General features: G+C 42.2%; 1 protein-coding gene across 2 annotated transcripts in view; it reads left to right on the top strand.

Moving 5' to 3' along the window:
• Positions 1-12,978, top strand: part of LOC115162564 (SH3 and cysteine-rich domain-containing protein) — an 82,092-nt gene that overhangs the window by 57,023 nt on the left and 12,091 nt on the right. For both annotated transcript variants that reach the window (XM_029713994.1, XM_029713993.1), the window contains exon 8: positions 9,206-9,300. In XM_029713994.1, the coding sequence (XP_029569854.1) occupies positions 9,206-9,300 (95 nt within the window). The remainder of the gene's footprint in view (positions 1-9,205; positions 9,301-12,978) is intronic.

Raw genomic sequence — 12,978 nt, 5'->3', positions numbered from 1 at the left:
AGTTGGCAAACCAGTGCAAACTCCATATTGCCTACTATAATATTGAACATTTTATGGGCAAATCTTAGACATATTTATTTGACCCTCTCTGGCTTCTACGATGGTAGAATGACAAAGTTCTAGTATCAGAACGTTCATATTTGTAATATTTATATCCAGTCTCTATTGATAATATATTTTACATGTTTATCCTTAATGTCAACTTTGGAAAAGATCAGATAAACACAAAGATATACAATCAAACATGCACTACAAACACACAGATTTTTCTCTCACACACACACACACACACACACACACACACACACACACACACTGCAACACAGTGTTTATTCTATTCTACTGACCCATTTACTTTGTGGCGAAATCCTGCACGACGCCTTCACCGTGCGCTGACACTTTAAGAGCGCATCAGCAGTCAGGAAGGAGAAAATAAAGATAGCTCTGTGTGGGAGCTCTCAGTTGTCGCGGCAGTTTGATACTGTGTGCACCTCTGCAGAAGTCTATTTTCAGCGTGCTTAGTTTGTAAAGTGTTTAAGTGTTACTGCTCTAGGTCGTGGTTGTAATATTTCGGGACTGCTCCTGTTATTGATCGCATGAATTAGTAGCAACATTATTGCGAAGCTTTGACATACAAACCATCAGATGGCTAAGACCCCCTCTCTCTCTTACTCTCATTTTCCCTCTATCGTTCCAGTGCTTTACACTGCAGCAGACTTTCTTTTTTCAATGTGCTCTCTTTGATGTTCAGTGTCGCTGGACTATTATTGCCCTGCCAGATGCATTTGAATGAAGATTGGTGCCAGAGGGGATGGCTGCCGTTTTACTGGCACCTAACCAATTGTGCTATTTTGTGTGTTTTTTCCGCATCGTTTGTGACTTATTTTATACATAATGTTGATGCTACCGTCTTTTATGACTGAAAAGAGCTTCTGGATATCAGAAGAGCGAATACTCACCTCAAATTTGATGAAGATTTTTTCTTTAATGAGTCAGACACAACGGATATAATGTTGCTCCCAGACAAGGCCCAAATCCCTGTCATTCGCATGAAGAAAAGAAGGAAATACAAGGGGCAGATATCAGGGTGCCTTGTGAGAATTTGTCGGGTAACCCGCCTGTACCATCCGTTCTATTAGCCAATGTGCAATCACTGGAGAATAAACTGGATGAGCTCCGTTTGAGACTATCCTACCAATGGGACATTAAAACCTGTAATATCTTATGTTTCACCGAGTCGTGGCTGAACGACGACACGGATAATATGCAGTTGGCTGGGTTTTCCGTGATTCGGCATGACAGAACAGCTATGTCCGGTAAGACGAGGAGTGGGGGTGTGTATCTATTTGTCAATAACAGCTGGTGCACGGTGTCTAATATTAAGGTAGTCTCGAGGTATTGCTCGCCTGAGGTAGAGTACCTCATGATAAGCTGTAGACCACACTATCTACCAAGAGAGTTTTCATCTATATTTTCGTAGCCGTCTATTTACCACCACAAACCGACGCTGGTACTAAGACCGCACTCCGCGAGCTGTATAAGGCCATAAGCAAACAAGAAAGTGCTCATTCAAAAGCGGCCCTCCTGGTGGCCGGGGACTTTATTGCAGGCAAACTTAAATCCGTTTCACCTAATTTCTACCAGCATGTCACATGTGCAACCAGAGGAAAAACAACTCTAGACCACCTTGCTCCACACACTGAGATGCGTACAAAGCTCTCCCTCGCCCTCCATTTGGAAAATCGGACCATAATTCTATCCTCCTGATTCCTGCTTATAAGCAAAAACTAAAGCAGGAAGTACCAGTGACTCGCTCAATACGGAGGTGGTCAGATGATGTGGATGTTACGCTACAGGACTGTTTTAAAAGCACAGACTGGAATATGTTCCGGGATTCTTCCAACGGCATTGAGGAGTATTCCACCTCAGTCACCGACTTCATCAATAAGTGCATCGACAACATCATCCCCACAGTGACCGTACGTACATATCCCAACCAGAAGCCATCGATTACAGACAACATCCGCACTGAGCTTTTAATTGTTATTTTTTTAACTTAACCTTTATTTAACTAGGCAAGTCACTTAAGAACAAATTCTTATTTACATTTACGTCATTTAGCAGACGCTCTTATCCAGAGCGACTTACAGTAGTGAACACATACATTTCATACATTATTTTTTTTGTTGTACTGGCCCCCTGTGGGAATCGAACCCACAACCCTGGCGTTGCACACACCATGCTCTACCAACTGAGCCACAGGGAAAACACATTTACAATGATGGCCTACCCCGGCCAAACCCGGACGACGCTGGGCCAATTGTGCGCCGCCCTATGGGACTCCAAATCCAGGCCGGATGTGATTCCGCCTGGATACAAACCAGGTACTGCAGTGACACCTCCTGCACTGAGATGCAGTGTCTTAGACCACTGTGCCACTCAGGAGCCCGGGAGCTAAAGGCTAGAGCTGCAGCTTTCAAGGAGCGGGACACAAATCCGGATGCTTATAAGAAATCTCGCTATGCCCTCAGATGAACCATCAAACAGGCAAAGCATCAATACAGGACTAAGATTGCATCCTACTACACCGGCTCTGATGCTTGTCGGATGTGGCAGGGCTTGCAAACTATTACGGACTACAAAGGGAAGCCCAGCCGCGAGCTGCCCAGTGACGCGAGCCTACCAGACGGCTAAATGCCTTTTATGCTTGCTTCGAGGCAAGTAACACTGAAGCATGTATAAGAGCACCAGCTGTTCCGGATGACTGTGTGATCACGCTCTCCATAACCGATGTGAGCAAGACCTTTAAACAGGTCAAAATTCACAAGGCCGTAGGACCAGATGGATTACCAGGACGTGTACTCAGAGCATGCATGGACCAATTGGCAAGTTCACTGACATTTTCAACCTCTCCCTAACCGAGTCTGTAATACCTACATGTTTCAAGAAAAAAAAAAGTGCTCAAGATAGCGAAGTTAACCTGCCTAAATGACTACCGCCCCGTAGCACTCACGTCGGTAGCCATGAAGTGCTTTGAAATGCTGGTCATGGCGCACATCTACACCATCATCCCACTCCAATTTGCATACTGCCCCAACAGATCCACAGGTGACGCAATCTCAATCGCACTTCACACTGCCGTTTCCCACCTGGACAAAAGGAACACCTGTGTGAGAATGCTGTTTATTGACTAAAGTTCAGCGTTCAACACCATAGTGTCCACAATGCTCATCACTAAGTTAAGGACCCTGGGACTAAAAACCTCCCCTGCAACTGGATCCTGGACTTCCTGACGGGCCACCCAAGGTGGTAAGGGTAGGCAACAACTTATCTGCCACGCTGATACTCAACACGGGGGTTCCTCAGGGGTGTGTGCTGAGTCCCCTCCTGTACTCCCGGTTCCCCCACGACTGCGTGGCCAAGCACGATTCCAACACCATCATTAAGTTTGCTGACGACTCAATTGTAGTAGGCCTGATTACCGGCAACGATGAGACAGCCTATAGGGAGGTCAGAGACCTGGCAGTGTGGTACCAGGACAACAACCTCTCCCTCGACGTGAGCAAGACAAAGGAGATGATGATCGTGGACTACAGGAAAAGTAGGGCCGAAAACGCCCCCATTCGCATCGACGGGACTGTAGCGGAGCGCGTCGGAGCGCGTCCACATCACCAATGAACTATCATGGTCCAAACACACCAAGACAGTCGTGAAGAGGGCACGACAATACCTTTCCCCCCTCAGGAGACTGAAAAGATTTGTTATGGGTCCCCAGATCCTCAAAAAGTTATACAGCTGCACCATCAAGAGCATCCTGACCGGTTGCATCACCGCCTGGTATGGTAACTGCTCGGCATCCGACCGTAAGGCACTACAGGGAGTAGTGCGTACGGCCCAGTACATCACTGGGACCAAGCTTCCTGCCATCCAGGAACCATATACTAGGCGGTGTCAGAGGAAGGCCCAAAAAATTGTCAAAGACTCCAGTCACCCGAGTCATAGACTCTTCTCTATGCTACCACAAGGCAAGCGGACCGGAGCGCCACGTCTAGGTTGAAAAGGCTCCTTAGTAGCTTCTGACCCCAAGCCACAATTAATCAAATGGCCACCTGGTCTATTTGCATTGACACCCCCCCCCCCCTTTGTTTTTACACTGCTCCTACTTACTGTTTATTATCTATGCATAGTCACTTTACCCCTACCTACATGTACAAATGACCTTGACTAACCTGTACCCCCGTACATTGACATTGACTCGGTACCGGTATTTGCAATATTCTGTATTACCTCCCAGTGGAGGAGGGGGAATGAATGGGTGTGTGGGGGTGTGTTCACAGACATAACAAAGGCCTTAAAATGTCCAAAATCTTCTCAGGAAAATGTCAGTAGTAACACACCAAATCAATACAGTTCAAACAACAATAAACAATCAACTCGCACACAAGCTCCCCTTAACTAAAATGTCAACCCAAATACATCTGGAATGGCAATAATACTCCAGCGACACTGAACATCAAAGGGAGCACGTTGAAAAAAAGAAAGTCTGCTGCAGTATAAAGCACTGGAATGATAGGGAGAAAATTAGACTAAGCGAGAGAGGGGGGGTCTTAGCTGTTGCACTGTCTGTCCGTTTGATGGTTTGTTGGTTTGTATGTTAAAGTTTCGCAAAAATGTTGCTACTAATCCATGCGATCAATAACAGGAGCAGTCCCGAAAGATTACAACTACGACCTAGAGCGGTAACACCGCCAATCGACTTAAACACTTTACAAACTAAGCACGCTGAAAATAGACTTCTGCAGAGTTGCACACAGTATCAAACTGCCACGCCAACCGAGAGCTCCCACACAGAGCCGGAAGAGCTATCTTTATTTTTTCCTTCCTGACTGCTGATGTGCTCTTAAAGTGTCAGGTGAAGGCGCGGTGCAGGATTTCGCCACACTCCTCCCCCCAGAAACAGAGCGAATTCAGGCTTTGGCAGGTTCATGTTCCTACTACACAAAATCAGGGAAGTCCTCATCATCGGAGTCCTCCAAGAAGAGTTCCTGCAGATGTTGCTTTTGCCTGCGATCCAGCTCTTCTGCCGTAGGGTAGCAGGGCTTTAGGTCAACAACATGCACCGTCCTGACATCTTCTCAGTGTCTTCCAAACAGACCAGGTAGTTCACCGACCCCAACTGCTGCACCACACAGTAGGGACCTTTTCAATCTCGAATCTAGCTTGGCAGTGAACTGCTTTGACGCCTTTGACAGATGATTAGAACGGATCCAGACATAAGACTGGTGTGGGAAACACATGTCTCGTCCATGTTTGTCATAGTTTCTGAGCTGTCGTTGTTTGGCTTTGATTCTGCTGGCCTCCGCTCTGGCTAGCAAGGTGTGGTGGTGTTGGACTGCATCAAATGCTGAGCAGTCAGGTGAAACGTTGGAACTTTGCAAGACTCTGTCCATCAGACCTTTTAGTGGTCTTCCCAGATGGAGTTCGGCGGGAGTGACCCCAGAAGACTCCTGGACCGCAGAGTTCAGTGCAAAGCGAAATTCAGGAAGATGATGATCCCACCTTGTGTGCTGATCCCCCACAAATGAAGCAATCATCCCCTTCAGGTTTACCCTCTCGGTCAGGTAGGCCGTGGTCAGCTTGGCAACTACACCTAAGTAGGTACAGAGCTCTTTGTAAATTCCTGAGATGAACTGCGGACCTTGGTCAGAGAGAATTTGGTCTGGAATCCTGTATCTGGTAAAGACCTCCCTTCGCAGAATTAGAGCAATGGCGGATGCAGTAAATAGCCTCATTATTGTTATTTCATTGTGTTACTTTTTTTTATTTAGTTTATTTAGTAAATATTTTCTTAACTTTATTTTCTTAAAACTGCATTGTTGGTTAAGGGCTTGTAAGTATGCATTTCACGGTAAGGTCTACAACTGTTGTATTCGGTGCATGTGACAAATACAATTTTATTTTATTTGACATTTGGGTTGACATTTTAGTTAAATGGAGGTTGCGTGCAAGTTTGTTTATTGTTCTTTGAAATGTATTGATTCGGTGTGGTGCTATTGACATTTGCCGGAAAAGATTTTGGACATTTTAAGGCCTTTCTTGTCTATGAACACACCCCTACACACCCATTACTTCCCCCTTACTCCTCCACTGGGAGGTAATACAGAATATTGTAAATTCTCTAAGGGTTATGACTGGGTTCATTCTTGTCAATTGTTTCTATGAAGTTGGCATTATTATTTTATGAGGTATTATTGGTTTGGGTTACCCCCGTGCTGTGACATGTGCTTTATATGGTGTGTCTTATCCTTTCTCTCCACTGGCTATCTGGCAAACAGGCTACCCTCTAGGCAGTCTCTTCTGATATGTGTGCATCTGGTAGTGGGTCTCTATCTATCCTACTCTTTTCCTTTAGGCAGGGTTAATAACTGCTTGGAACCCGAATAAAAATATTTTTCTTTACCCTCTAACAATACTCCTATAACTTTATGTTCGTATTCTTATCTTTTATTATTTCTTATTGTTGTTGCATTGTTGAGAAGGAACCTGCAAGTAAGCATTTTATTGGACGGTATATACCATGTGTATCCTCTACAAATGACTAATAAAACTTGAATCTTGAAATAAAACTTGAAACACACACGCTGCACACACATACATTATGCAATCTCTCCTGGCCAGCTCGCTGAAACATGTAAAGTGGTATTTTCCACTCTTATCTGGCTGAGCTTAGCACAGCCGGGTGGAGGTCATTTGTCTGTCTGAAGGCAGGTCTATAAAAGCCTGGCACAGAGACACAGGCTCTGACTTTGAATTAACCACACACTGCAGGAGCAGATTGCCCCATGGTGCCTCCTGTCCTATCTGAAATAAGAGCCACAAACAACCGGCTGGCCTGTTCAAATTTGCAGCCTATTTATTTTCCCATATTCCGAACACACCTGTTCCCTGGACATTTAATGTCCCCATGTATTGAACGATTGAGAACTAATCAAATGGCTTGTACTTCTCACACTAAAATGTGAGCTTGTAGACTTTATTTGCTGCTCCTCATATAACCTCTAATGCTTCACTATTTCTTATTGGTCTTTCTTCAGTGATCTCTGCTTTCCCAATGTAATGGCCACCATACAGACACATACAGTACATATATTATCAACTAGCGCTAGCCATCAGAGTCGAAAGGCCCCCAGAGAGCTGCTGGTTTGCCATAATGGATCACCTAAAGTTTCTGTGCCTTACTGCATTTTAACCCAGAGCCAGCAGAGCATTGCTAGAGAGTAACTCAGCTCATCCATCACTAATATCAGGTGCCCACCTGGGTGATGCATGCTGACCATTTTGGAACAGTCATCCCAAGACACGACACATCATAGCTATGCAGTACCATAACTGCAGTCTGGGAGGAGAGGGACTTTGAGATGTTGTTATTTCTGTTGGAATGGAAGACCATTTAGAAAATGTACAGTACATTGTGGTCTCTACTTTGATATGATTCTCCCTCAATTCATGACACCAAAGTATTTTCTCCTGTATGAGAACTATAATGACAACAATTTTGTTGACTGGTTGCAGCAATATTTTAGGTAATTGTGAACTCGCGACTAATTGTGACAAAAGTAGAAAAATGCCTTTCGGTGTGGGTGTGTGCAATTACATTAACAAAATGTGTCTGCGATAATTGGGTTAGCTCTTCTCTAACAACATCCTCTCCGCCCCCGCTTTTATTGTCTTTTAATTTCCTGGGCGCTTATGAAAACAGAACAACTACACAAGGGGATGCTTCCTCCCACTCATGTTGATGATATAATGTTGTGGAAACTTTACAGTAGCAGGTGGCAGAACGACTTGAGCAATTCTCCTTCCTTCGATTGGAACAACAGCTCATTATAATCTTGGAATAATCAAAAGGAAACATAGCTCCGAACAGCAATGATTGGGGTTCACAGGATGGCAGAAAGGACACAAGATTAGTTAGATAACAAAGCAAGCACTCTATCATGTAGGAACTATCTTACTTTATGTGCAATCATTGAAAACATTACTATGTTGATTTAAATCACAGTTGGTACACTCAACATTAGCATTCCCAAATAGTTCAATGGACTTTCATAGCAGTAATACACTGACTGCGCTAGCGGCAGGACTCATTCTCATTTTACAGAATAAAATATCCACTTTTCACTACGTTCAGACAACATAATATGGCAACAATATTTGATTATACTAATCATGATATACTAATCACAATATTTCACATTTTTCATCTGCATAATTGAAATCTAACATTAATTTGCATGAGACAAAGTCCACTATCCTATGGTGCCACTGGTGCCAATGACATCTATAGTGCTGCCTACTGGTCTGGTGTAGCCAGGCCCTCAGATTAGAAGGGGTGAGTTGGACCGCAGAAGGAAGGAAAAGCAGTCAACAAGTCCTCAGCATATATGGGAACTCATTCAAGACTGTTGGAAACGCATTCCAGGCGAAGCTGGTTGAGAGAATGCCAAGAGTGTGCAAAGCTGTCATCAAGGGAAAGGGTGGCTACTTTAAAGAATCTCAAATATCAAATATATTTAGATTTGTTCAACACTTTTTTGGTTACTATATTATTTCATAGTGTTGATGTCTTCACTATTATTCTACAATTTAGAAAATAGTAAAAATAAAGAAAAACCCTTGAATGAGTATGTGTGTCCAAACTTTTGACTGGTACTGTACATATGAACAATGTACAATTTCAACATAAATAGTTGACTGATTTGTGTTCCAAAATGGCTTAGCATACAAGAAAGGAAAGAGAGAAAAAAGGATAGTCACTTATGACAGAGCATTAGTATCTAAAATACCAGTGATAGATAGTGATCGTTTTGTTTTTTACACCATGTGTCCAAAGTTTCTGTGTGCCAAATTAGAAAAAAGTTACCAATGTATGCTTGAGTTATTTGACCATGTCGCTGTGAACCCCTAGTGAATAAATTATGCATTTCTTCTTTGATTCGATTAGTGAATAACAATAACAGTCCATACTCAGACAACCTGTTTGGTGGATTGTGCTGACAGCTTCTGTGTTGTCTGGGTGTGTGTGTGTGTGTGTGTGTGTGTGTGTGTGTGTGTGTGTGTGTGTGTGTGTGTGTGTGTGTGTGTGTGTGTGTGTGTGTGTGTGTGTGTGTGTGTGTGTGTGTGTGTGTGTGTGTGTGTTTTGTAGGAGAGGAGACTGCTGCAGAAGGACATACTGCAGCTCAACACCTATGTGGCTTTGTTCACATTCACACCCCAGGAAAGTGAAGACCTGGAGATGAGGTCAGTGGGATCCACACACACACACACACACACACACACACACACACACACACTAACAAAAACAGATTAATCAATGGTCAGACTAATTTGTGGGATTGCTTAGTTAAAAGTCTCTTATCTGCAGAGGCCAAAGCTCCTAGCAGATCACTGTCCGAACTGGATGGATGTTTGATTGGTTTCTAAAGGGCCTTGGCTTTGCCTGAACTTTTCCTGCATTCTCTTTGTAATCCCATTGTGTTAACAATTACCTATGCTCCTTTTGAATGTCTAACATATACTGTGTTTACCTAGATAAGCAGGCAGGCGTCACTGAATGCATGCTCTAATCACTGCTCAATAGATATTTGTCAGTGTTCTTCTCTAATACAACATGAACAAACATTGTATTTTTTGTTACGCATGATCATTTAATTGTCTGTGATTTGTGTGTGATCTTCTGTTTATACCTGCTCAGTTAAACGACCATAAAACCATCTCCTAATCATACACTCTCAGAAAAAGGTATAGAATTGTACTTGTACTTTTTCTCAATCGCGTACAAGCATTTTCTGGAACAATGTTGTTGACACAGAACTCTGTGGCCTTTTGCGAAACAGTACATATGTTTTCAAAATGTAGTTGCCTTCTCAAAACATAAATACATCCATCAAAACAATATTATACCGTCAAGATTGCAAAAAGATCAACCAAAAAGATTAACGCAACCGTACTTATCTCTTGAGTCCAAGCAGACAAAACAAAAAGTTTTGTCTGCATTTTCTTTGCGGTCACTAAATCATGATGATCAAAATTGGAAGTACAACTATCCAAAGGTGCAGAATTATGGGCAATTACACTCCTTTTATGCATATTTCACCAACAACATACACATCAAATATTATTACTGATTTTAAAAAAGGAAGAAGCAAAAAGCACAATTTGTAAATGATTCATTCTTCGGTATCATCACAATCCAAATCCATGTATTCAATAGATAGACTGGTTTGCTCATAGTTTTGTAGACTTTCCATTGTCACACAGAAACACAATCCACAATAGAAATAAGGAAGGGTGAATACAATGGAGGAACACAACTGGTATGAATGTATAGTCCTCAATCCACACCAAAGCAAAGCTCTAAAATGAAAGGTCACAATGTTAAAGACAATGACTTAGGAGTAACCCAAAGTTACTTAGAAGTAACCCAACTTCATTCTCTGCATGTCCGCAATATTGTAAAAATGTATACAAATTAGACAGTCCATTGCCTAGATACAGTATTTCCCTATATTGTATGGTATGACACTGATTGGGTGATTTAGAATTTTGTGCAGTAGTGTTTACAGATTGTTGGAAACAGTAAACACAATTGCACACATTTCTTCTCTCTGTTGAAAACAATGTTATAATGCGGTGAACAAAACACTTAAAGCAGCAATCAGCTGTTGAAACAAAGCAATCTCCCCACCCCTATTTCAGTAAAAAGCTGACCATCTATGATATCAAAATGATGCCTAAATGCCTAAAAACATGGTTAAAACTATGTGTTTACATTTACTTTGTTTACTAACATTGGAGTAAAACAAGCTTATATTTTGGGTTCTGATGGCTTAGACAGTTGAACTAAGCTCATGAGGCATTTATAAGTTATATTCTGCAAGAATCAGTGGGTACATATTATTAATTTATAAGTAAAAAAATGGATGTAGCAAGTGAAGATTCCCCCTTTAACAGTGCATTTTGTATTCACTGATGACATTTGAATTTAAAGTTTAGCAAAAGGTGGTCTAAGATATGCAAGTCAGGTACAAAGCCAAGAAAAGTATCAGAAGTTCTGTAAATGTATTTAAGCATTTGATCATTGCTATTCTGCTATAGATTCGTTTTTAACACAGACCCAAAAATTGCTTGTACTCAAATAAGAAAAACTGTAAAGCTGAGATCTGCGAAAGTTGAAACAGCGCCACTGGTCTCCCCAGGCACATTTGTTATTGTTTTTGTTGACTAAATGGAGGTGAGGTGCGTCCAAACGGAGGTGAGCAGTGTGGTAAAGAAATTGCAGTACATATTCTTCTGTTCTATCACGCGTGCAAAAAACAGTGTTTGTTGTTTGCAGTAACTTCTTTGTTGTTGTAATATCACAAACAGACGTGGCAGTTTCAGCATTAACACAACGCTGGGCCTTGAGAGACCCCCCTTCAAGCTAATGAACAGTTACTCTGAATGCAACACTCTAAAGGTGTATTTAATGCATATATGTTATCACAAAAATTATAATTTGGTTGTGTTTATGAAGGTCTTAGGTAACATTAGATACAAAAACATATTTAAAATAACACAATTGCAATTGCATTAGTTTATGTTACTGTAGGCTAAATGCTAAAACAAAAGAAAACTAATAACACATTTTTTTTCTAGTGTTCAATAAACGTTATGCAGTAGCATCTTTTTATAACAACAACAAAATATACAGTGTCTCACAAAAGTGAGTACACCCCTCACATTTTTGTAAATATTTGAGTACATCTTTTCATGTGACAACACTGAAGAAATGACACTTTGCTACAATGTAAAGTAGTGACTGTACAGTTTGTATAACAGTGTAAATTTTCTGTCCCCTCAAAATAACACACAGCTATAAAAAATAATAATAAAAAAAACACAATAAAATAACAATAACGAGGGTATTTACAGAGGGTACCCGGAGTCAATGTGCGGGGTACAGGTTTGTCAAGGTAATTTCTACATGTAGGTATGGGTAAAGTGACTATGATAGTGTAATGAAACAGCAGGGAGCAGGTCTCGAACCCTCGACTTTCTAGCTCGAAGTCCAGCGCGCTATCGACTGTGCCGCAAAAGCATGCTCGTGCGGCAGAGTCGACATCCGCGCTTATAAACCCAGGGTCGTTACACTACTCCCTCCTTTCAAAGAGCCCGTCCTCGTACTAGCTTGCGACTCTACGTCTTACAGGAACGCGCTCACCGGCCAAGCACACGCACTGTTGTGGATGCAAAGTCCGATCACTTCTGACACCAATGTAATGAAACAGGCAGGGAGCAGGTCTCGAACCCTCGACCTTCGAGCCCGAAGTCCAGTGTGCTATCGACTGTGCCGCAAAAGCATGCTCAAGCAGCAGAGTCGACATCCGCGCTTATAAACCCAGGGTCGTTACACTAGGCAATATAAATTGTCTGGGTGGCCATTTGATTAATTGTTCAGCAGTCTTATGTCTTGGGGGTAGAAGCTGTTAAGGAGCCTTTTGGTCCTAGACTTGGCGCTCCGGTACCGCTTGCTGTGCAGTAGCAGAGCGAACTGTCTATGACTATGGTGGCTGGAGTCTTTCACAATCTTTTGGGGCTTCCTCTGACACTGCGTAGTATATACAGTTGAAGTTGGAAGTTTACATACACCTTAGCCAAGTACATTTTAACTCAGTTTTTCACAATTCCTGACATTTAATCCTAGTAAAAATTCCCTGTTTTAGGTCAGTTAGGATCACCACTTTATTTTAAGAATGTGAAATGTCAGAATAATAGTAGAGAGAATGATTTATTTCAGCTTTTATTTCTTTCATCACATTCCCAGTGGGTCAGAAGTTTACATACACTCAATTAGTATTTGGTAGCATTGCCTTTAAATTGTTTAACTTGGGTCAAACGTTTCGCGTAGCCTTCCACAAGCTTCCCACAATAAGTTGG

Source organism: Salmo trutta, chromosome 25 (assembly GCF_901001165.1).
Source record: "Salmo trutta chromosome 25, fSalTru1.1, whole genome shotgun sequence".
Classification (NCBI taxonomy): Eukaryota; Metazoa; Chordata; class Actinopteri; order Salmoniformes; family Salmonidae; genus Salmo; species Salmo trutta.
This window is presented reverse-complemented; position numbering and strand designations above follow the sequence as displayed.